This window comes from Nicotiana sylvestris, chromosome 6 (genome assembly GCF_000393655.2).
Source record: "Nicotiana sylvestris chromosome 6, ASM39365v2, whole genome shotgun sequence".
Classification (NCBI taxonomy): Eukaryota; Viridiplantae; Streptophyta; class Magnoliopsida; order Solanales; family Solanaceae; genus Nicotiana; species Nicotiana sylvestris.
In genome coordinates this window covers 120,875,581-120,885,257 of record NC_091062.1, presented here as the reverse complement: position 1 = coordinate 120,885,257, position 9,677 = coordinate 120,875,581, and the positions used below count along the sequence as shown (strand labels likewise).

General features: G+C 37.7%; 1 protein-coding gene across 2 annotated transcripts; it reads left to right on the top strand.

Moving 5' to 3' along the window:
* Positions 1-320: 320 nt before the first annotated feature.
* Positions 321-7,732, top strand: LOC104224513 (U-box domain-containing protein 13-like). 2 transcript variants are annotated; one of them, XM_009776220.2, is made up of 4 exons: positions 321-897; positions 4,722-4,838; positions 4,942-5,391; positions 6,258-7,732. In XM_009776220.2, the coding sequence occupies exons 1-4, from the start codon at positions 628-630 to the stop codon at positions 7,416-7,418; spliced, it is 1,998 nt and encodes a 665-aa protein (XP_009774522.1). In that variant the 5' UTR covers positions 321-627; the 3' UTR covers positions 7,419-7,732. The 2 variants fall into 2 exon arrangements, with proteins under 2 accessions (XP_009774522.1, XP_009774572.1); XM_009776270.2 differs by lacking the exon at positions 321-897 and adding an exon at positions 4,374-4,612.
* Positions 7,733-9,677: the final 1,945 nt, after the last annotated feature.

The window sequence follows — 9,677 nt, the reverse complement described above, 5'->3', positions numbered from 1 at the left end:
TCTTTGGCATCAGGGTCTGCGCGCGCGACGCTGTTGGCATCCGCCTGCGGTTGGGCACTGGCGAGGAATATCGATGGGGCGACAGAAGCACATGCGCTTGTCACCTGGCGCGACCAAGACCACGGGGCTGTCCGTGGCGCTAGGCATTGGGAAGCTTGCTAGGACGCCACGGGGCGCGCCCAAGGGGTCATGGGCCACGGCTGGAAAGCCGCCCATGACAATCAAACACTCCAATAAATAAATGAATTAATAAATTAGAGAGTATATTTCCTTCGAGTTAAAATACAGAAAGAATTTACAGCTCACTCATACAGGCAAGTGAGACGAGGCAAACGGTTACTGAAAATCACCAAATAAAAGGCTGCTGCCTGCTTTCTTCTTCACTCGTCCAGTTACCCCACATTCCATTCCTATTTTCACCGCCGTTAGCTATAACCGACAAACAATCCTCAGCCTTCTCTCTCCGGTAAAACTTCATTAACAGCTTGTTTTAGCCGCCACGCCAAAAAAAAAAACAAATCATACTCCAGCTCACTTTAGCTCATATTTATAGGTTCTTTAAACAATTCATTTTCTTTAAATTTTCGCTTGAATTTTTTCTTTGAGAAATTGTGGATCTTCAAAGCAATGGGAGAAGAAAAAAGAGCGTTGGCGCAAAAGCTGATTGAGATAGTGAATGAAATATCAGGCATTTCGGAGTTCAGGATTTCAGTGAAGAAAGAGTACTGCAATCTGGGAAGGAGGCTCAAGTTGTTGATTCCAATGTTCGAAGAGATTCGAGATAATGACGTGCCAGTTTCTGAAGACTCGATAAAAGCACTTGTTTCACTGAAGGAAGCTCTTGAATCAACTAAGGATTTGCTCAAATTCGGTAGCGAAGGAAGTAAGATTTATCTGGTGCGTGTTCCCATTATTATTATTATTTTTTCTGCTTTTTTGGTTTTACTTTAGGAATTTTACTTGATTTATGCTACCATTACATAGAGGATTCATAATTTTGAGCTCAACTAGTTGGAATTGAGACGTAGTTGTTGATAGATCTATTGATTGAAACTGCACAGTTACCTGTCAATTAAACTCCAGTGTGTAGGAGGGGATGCAAAGCCATATATCTAGATGAACAATGGGCATATCCACTCTAATCCGAAGAATTTTCAATAAATCCCTATATTGTCTGAATCCAAAAGGACACTACATTTTCTCAAGTTTGATTAGTTCTCTGGTGATACACGGCAGGTTTTTAGAAGTATCAAAAACTTATGATGTTTGTAGGTGTTGGGAGTGCCTGGACAAGGAATTCACAACCTCGTTAACTTCCCTAAAGCATAGTTGAGCTCCTATTTATGACTTCGTTAACTCATATTGAAGTAACATTCGCTTGTTTAACCTCTACACTGCAACTTCTGTTCTCCTTGGCATGATTACCATTTAAAAAAGATCCTATGGCCTGATAATTTGAATTCTTAACAATGCCTTTGCCATGTTGTACAAACCAAATTGTAATCCATAAAGGCTCAATGCAATGGTACCTTGTGAAGATTCTTGATCTTGTAACAAGGGGAGTCGACAAGTCTTAAGTTGCTGGATGATGAGGAGTTCAATCGGCTAGGATGTGTGGTTTTATGAATTGGTCCTTTGATTATTGCACACCATCAGAAGGTTGTGCTATTATTTCTGCTCTCAATACTTAAGTTTGTGGAGAAATCCACTACCTGTTGCCACCAAACCTCTTAGAAATGCTCTCGTTTCCTATGCAATGATTACATATCATTGCCTATTCGTTTAGCCTTTTGTTTTTATTGAGGAAATGCAACACCAACAAGGTTGGCATGTTCAGTATGCTAGCGGAAATGGTACTTGCTATATGGCTGAACCCTTTTGTTGAACTTTTCTGGTTCATCTCCCTCTCCTACTTTCAAAAAGTGGGGAGCTGACAGTGAATGAGATTAAAATGCAAACTAGGAAAGAGAAGAATCCATGCATTTATCATGAAATGTTTGATGTGTACTTGCCTATTCGGGATCTCACATTGGATTAGACTTTCTTTGTTAGAATGATTTTAAAGTAAGTTCTTTTGAAATGAAAATAGTTGCAGCATCTTGATAGAGAAGCTAATACATGGAAGCTGAATAGAGTTGCAATGCAGGGATTGAAAGATTTTATGTCCTCTTTTAAGTTAAATATGTGATGATCGAAATTTTGAACTGAACATGTAGGAATTAAAGGGTATTGAAGTGTTTGACCATCTCATCTAAAAGTTTAGGTTATTAGTGAGAGCGCATATTTATTCAGTTAATTGTGTTTTCAACGCACTCCCTCATGTGCATGCCTGCATGACCTCTTTCATTAACCAAGCATGTTGATCTTATTTTAATAATGGGTGGTGGTGAGACACGAACCCAAGACCTCTGCCTGCTGTGATACCATATTGAAGTGTGTGACCATCTCATCGAAATACTTCAGTTATTAGAGAGAGAATACATTGGATGGTTAATTATCTCTTCAACAAAAGGCTTGTGACAGATCAAGTCAGGTAAAGATGTCTCATAACACATGCAACATCAGTAAGTGTCAAAAATGTTAAACTTTGCTTATGAGATCGTAAAAAAAATAAAAAAAATCTTAGCCAAAAAGATCCATGTTGAAGTGTGTGACCATCTCATCGAAATACTTAAGTTATTAGAGAGAGAATACATTTGATTAGTTAATTATCTCTTCAACAAAAGGCTTGTGACAACTCAAGTCAGGTAAAGATGTCTCATAACACGTGCAACATCAGTAAGTGTCAAAAATGTTAAACTTTGCTTATGAGATCGTTAAAAAAAAATTACAAAAAAATCTTATCCAAAAAGATCTAAAAGAAAAAAGAAATAGAGGAGGACATCATGTCATTCCTATAGCTGACAGCTGTCTTTTGACAATTGCTATTGGGGCTTTCTACAACAACTAATACTCTTCAATCCCAAACTAGTTGTCGTTGAGTCTATGATCCTCAATATCTATTCCACTCCATTGGGCTTGTCCCATTCTAATATTCATTATCCTACCAATTACAGTTTCTTGAATACTAGAGATTCTTTACATTTTCTATGTACAAATATCTAAACAAACTAAAAGACCTGTAGTGAAACACCAAACCTGATGTAAGTCTACCAACGCAACTAAGCTTTAATTCCAATTATCAATCTTTTGCTTCCATTATGTTTTGCACTTTCGATAAGTCTGCATGGATGGTGATACTGTCTGTGTGTTAGCTAACTTTTTTCATTTAATTTAGGGCTACCTTTCCTTTTTAATATTTTCAATCATCATATTGTTGCACTTACAGGTAGGGGTGTGCATTCGATTTATCGATTCGATTTTGACCCTTATCGATAATTACTTATCGATTATCGATTTGTACATATGCTTATCGTTATCGTTTCAATAAGGTTTCGATTTTTTCGATTTCGATTTATCGATTTTTGGGGCTTATCGATTCGGTTATCGTTTACACCAATAAGAAAATTTGCAGGATTCCACGGAAAGTATATCGCTATAAACACGCCTAACCTAATATGGACAAAAAGAAGCTAAAATAAGACGAACGCCATTTATAACATAAAAATTGTGTCAACAAGCACATGCAACGAAACTTAAGTAAGGGATCAAATATATGCCACCAACACTCCAACGGTATAAAAAAAATACATCATCACGGCTAATTCTGTTTTCCATTAATTTGAACTTCATTCCCTTGAGCTTTAAATATGATCATTCCTTAAATGTGGTGAGGAAATAATAGGGTTAGGGACTTAGGGTAAAGGGAAAGGTATTATAGAATAAGGGTAAAAAAAAATTAATTAATTTTTTTTTTGTCTTTTTAGTATATCTTATCGGTTTATCGATAAACCGGATAAACCGATAACCGAAGAGGACAAAATCGAAATCGATAACTCGATAAGGAAAATTTCGAAATCGAAATCGATAAACCGATATCGATAAACCGATAACAAATAATCGATTCGATTTATCGATAAACCGATTCGAATGGACACCCCTACTTACAGGGTAGTACATTTGGAGATCTATTAGGACATGACCAAACCATGTCAGGCGACCTTCTTCAGTTTATCCTTTATGCGTGTAGTGTGCTACTTGTACCTCTTCTGTCAAATGTGATCAATCCTAACCTTGTCTAATCTTATAAGATGCACATCTATTTAACATCTGCATTTTGGCACTCTTGTTGTGGAGAAGTTGGGTGTTAAAGGCCCAACACTCACTCTCTTATTACATTACTGGCATCTCAACCGTTTAGTAGTTCACTTTGGTAAGTCTCTCCCTGTTGGGGCATTATGTTGTAAACTGATAATGGAATAGTTGTTTTCTTTAGGGAGAGGACTCTTTAATGGATTTGGAAGCTATTATTCTGCTACCTTAAAGTGAGCCTTTAATAGCATGCCCGATCCACGGCTTTTAGGTCATCAAGATGTCCTCATTTCTTCTCCCTGAAGTGCCGCTTTTACATCTACTAATCAAGAGTTTGCATGGTAAAATGATTCTCACAGCCATCATTTGGATCATAGCTGGTGTTGCGTATTGAGCAGATTTCTATTTCAACTGCATACATGTATGAGTGATTAACTTTAGTCCTTGCAGAGCACTGCATGTTTAACTGAAACATAGGCCCTATCTTGGCCTACAGAGTAAAGCTCAATTCTAGGAATTTCTCTTTGCAGGTGTTAGAAAGGGAGCAGATAATGAATAAATTTCACGAAGTGACAGCTCAGCTAGAACAAGCTTTAAGTGGAGTTCATTATGAAGAGCTTGACATTTCTGATGAAGTTAAAGAGCAGGTAAAAGCATTACCTCATTAAGTCTTCATTTATTGTGGATGGTTTCATCTCTTGATGTGCAGTTATGCAATTATTCTTTTCCATCTGTGGCTTCAATTTCCAGGTAGAGCTTGTTCTTTCTCAGTTCCAAAGAGCCAAAGGAAGGGTTGATACGCCTGGTACCGAACTACATGAGGATCTATTGTCCATTTATAGTAAGAGTATTGATGCTGCTATAGATCCAGTTGTCCTAAGGCAATTGGTTGAGAAGTTACAGCTGACTGGAATAGATGATCTCACACAAGAGTCATGTGCTTTGCATGGAATGATCACTGCTACTGGCGACGATATAGAGGAGAGGATAGAGAAGATGTCAGTAATATTGAGGAAAATGAAGGTCTTTGTGCTGACTGAGAATCCAGAGAGGGATTCTTCTTCGAGGGAGAAGTCTTCAACTTGTAGCGGACAAGCATCTACAGGGACAACTTATAAGGCCCCAGTAATACCTGATGATTTTCGGTGTCCTATATCCCTGGAATTGATGAAAGACCCTGTCATTGTTTCATCTGGGCAGGTACCATTATTGGATCTTTATCTTGCTTTTTTCCCCGTTAAAATTGGTTGCCTTATTATCCATTTCTCTTGCTTCCTGATGACAGCAAAGATGTTTTTAACAGAGTCCTTCCGTTTCTTCTATCTTGCATTTGTGAGGATACATAATTATTATCTTGTATTGGTGCATGCATGGATGTGACTCAGACTGTCAAAACCAGGCCATAATCATTTCATTCAAGTGCTGCAGGTTCCTCGTCTTGTTTCCTTCTCTCTTTTTTTCCAGTAAGTAGAGTAAATATAACCTAAATGATCATGGAAGAAGCTATCCTCCATCTTCTAGCGGGACTATAACATGTGTATGAAGTAATAACTTTAATACCAGTGGCTCCTACACCCAATATCTCTCTGGCTCTTGCTAGTAGAGGCAGATGGAACATTTTGCCCCTTTATAATTAATTGTGACAAGCTCTCAGATCCAGCACATTTTCAATCATTTTCCGTGAAGTGCTTTGAAATCAGTTTTATCACTTTAAATAGAGAAAGGAGGAATAAGGTAGACAGTGATTATTGTTTGTTTCTCTTTCAATCAGTAAAGTAGACTGATTCATATGCTGAAAAGTATAGACAGACAGGTGATTCGTGTTCAATTTTATTGTTATATGGTCCTTGCTGATTTATGAGATTATTTCCTGAGCAATTATATATTCTGCCAGAATCTTGATGCAGGATTTATGTCGCATCTATGCTACTTCTCTATGAGGCACATGCCTTATAGACCTTATGTTCATGGAAGATGTGGTTTCATGTTGGTAGGCTAAATTTGAACTGTAGTTATCATTCCATATCGTAGTTTGCTAACAATAAATATGGTTTCCTCCACTCCAGACTTATGAGCGTTCTTCTATTGAGAAGTGGCTGGAAGCAGGGCATAGAACTTGTCCCAAGACACAACAAGTCCTCACAAGCAATACTCTCACTCCAAACTATGTGTTGCGAAGCCTCATAGCACAGTGGTGTGAAGCGAATGGGGTTGAACCACCCAAACGACCAGGTAGTTTACCCAATAAGGCAACATCCGCATGCACGCCTGCTGAGCACTCAAAGATAGAAGATCTCCTGAGAAAGCTCACATCTGGCAAACCTGAAGATCGGCTCTCTGCCACAGGTGAAATCCGCCTACTTGCTAAGCGCAATGCTGATAATCGTGTTGCAATAGCTGAAGCAGGTGCTATTCCTCTGCTCGTCGACCTTCTTTCCACACCCGATTCTCGGATCCAAGAGCATGCTGTTACAGCACTACTTAACCTCTCTATTTGTGAGGATAACAAACGGAGCATTGTAACATCAGGGGCAGTGCCTGGTATCGTCCATGTGCTTAAGAAGGGGAGCATGGAAGCACGTGAAAATGCGGCAGCCGCCCTATTTAGCCTTTCTGTTATAGATGAAAATAAGGTCATAATTGGTACTTATGGAGCAATTTCTCCACTTGTGACATTACTAAGTGATGGCACCCAGAGAGGGAAGAAAGATGCAGCTACCGCACTTTTCAATCTGTGCATTTATCAAGGGAACAAGGGCAAGGCAGTAAGGGCTGGAGTTGTGCCCACTCTAATGCAGCTGCTTACTGAACCTCAAGGTGGTATGGTCGATGAGGCACTTGCCATTTTAGCAATATTGGCTAGTCACCCAGAAGGGAAGGCAGCCATTGGAGCTGCAGGGGCAGTTCCTGTTTTGGTAAATGTGATTGCAAATGGGTCTCCCAGGAACAAAGAAAATGCAGTTGCAGTTTTGGTACATCTCTGTTCTGGGGACCAACATCATATAGTAGAGGTTCAGGAGCTAGAAGTAATGGGGCCGTTGCTAGATTTAGTACAAAATGGCACTGATAGGGGCAAACGAAAAGCAACTCAGTTGCTTGAACGAATAAACAGATATGCTGAGCAGCAAAAGCAGCCCCAGTTACAAGCTGAAGCTCCAGTCCATGCTCAAATTCATAACCAGCTCTCACAGTCGCCACCCTCATCCACAGATTCCCTGGACAGCTGAATGTTTTTTGTCTTCCTGTTATATTTATCTTTGCTTGGTTTTTATAGCATTGATTTAAGAAAGGGGTTTAGGTGTGGGAGAATGGGTGGAAGATCACCTGTCACCTCCATCAAATTCTTCATTTATTTTCTGGGGTTGAGGTGTATACACTCCCATGAAAAAAGGCCATGGACTGAGAGTAAAAACTGAAAAAACACAAACAGCTTTGACAATATTGAATGTCAATTGTACCAGTATAATACATGTACAAGTGGCATCTTCCTCAGTTTTTATAGGAGGAGATGCTTTCTATTAGAATAAACCTTGTTCCATTACTTCCCTTGATTAGTCATATTCTTGATAGAATAAGAAATCAGTATTTTTGCCCCAACTCTTGTCAAACCCAGAAAGCAGTACAGCACATATATTCTGTTTGTTGCTCAACTGGGTATCATGGAAGCAGATCTCATTTAATCAGTTCAAAATAATTGAAAGTCCACTTTAACAGGTAACAATCTACCTGCTTTATGGACTGTTTCACAATCAACCGCAGGAAACAGTTTGAACTTTGAATTCACTATAGCCGAAATCAGTTTTGAGCTATTCGAGTGGAGCAATCTTACTTAAAGAGAAAACGATCAAAATAGTGTTTTGCATATATGGGAAGATTTATTTGGTCCTAATACTTTACTTTAACAAAAATTTGTTTTTACGAGCTTGTGAGCACTTTGATTTTTCCAACGAGTACCTGCTACATTTAATAAATACAATTGCATAAGACATATGTGAATCAACTACCCCACTAGATATTTACTGCCTCCTGTCAACACAAGTACCGCATAACTTTGCCTAGCAATTGGGTAGTTTTTTGGAATTTTTACCTATCTATACCATATATCAAACATTATTACTCTCAATGTTTAAGGTTTGTGTTTATTACATTTAAGCATACCAAATTACCATTTCTATACCATAATTCAAATTAGGGATATAATTAAGGGTTCATTTATATTAGGCATAATTATAGGACTGTATCTTCCCACTTTCTCTTTCCTTTCATCTCAACTGTTCACAACACACACACAACTCACGATGCTCCTATGCTTCCTCTCGTTGATCATCCCCAACTGCCCACCACCGTCGAAGAATATCATATTTTCAGATTCACAAGAAAATTTTAAATTCTTTGATCCAACCGCTTGAATTCCCACTGGAAATAATAATGGCAGAGAGTTCGAAATTCTTTGACCTATTTTTTTTTTGGACAGTGGTTGAAGGTTACTGGTTAACACAGTCGATTGAAATTCGAAGAAGAAGATGAGGAAGACATATTTCCAGAATTTGTAGATATTTTGTAGTCAAATTGTAGTCAAATTAGAAAAATTGTAGATAAATTGTAGACTATTTTTTGCAGAAGATTTTGTAGAAGCTTTAGTCGTTTTGGATTTGTGAAAACAGAAAATAATGCATCTACAATCAGAATACAAATAATCTACAATTTATCTACAAGATATCTACAAAATAGATACATTGAATTTTAATATCCAAATTCTCATTTCAATTGTAGCATAATTGGCATTTTCGACATAATTGTAGAAGATTTGTAGAAGTTTTAGTCTTCCCAATCTACAATTCATCTACAATTTATCTACAATTTATCTACAATTTATCTACAATATATCTACAATTCTACAATTTAACTACAATTTCTTCTTCTTCTTCTTCTTCTTCTTCTTCTTCTTCTTCTTCGAGTTTCAATCTAAAATTCAGTCAAAACCAAGTCTAATCTTCACCAAAACCCCTCAAAATTGAGATATAAACTCCTAAACATATTCCGAATTATTTACAACAACACCCAATCCAAACAAATAATGATTTTTGAAAACCCAAATTTGAATTCAAAGCTTTCAAGCTTTTTAATGGCTATCAATGGTGGAAAATATATGGAAGAACAGATGAAGATGAAGATGAAGATGAAGAACAGAAATCTCCTTTCCGTTTGATTACTGGAGCTTCAGTAGCTTGCGTTTTTTGAGAATTGTAGTTGAGTGAGAGAAGAGAGATCTCTTTCCGTTGAGGAAGGAGAGAATTACGCAGCAATTCGAATTTGATGTTGACAGAATCACACGCAGATCTGGTGCCTCATTTTAGGGCTTTTTTATGGCAAAATCTACCTATTTTTGGATTGGTATATAATTTGTAGTAAAAGTGTGGACTACACGGGTAAATAACAAATTATAAACATTTTTGATAATAAAATTTGATATATGGTATAGATAG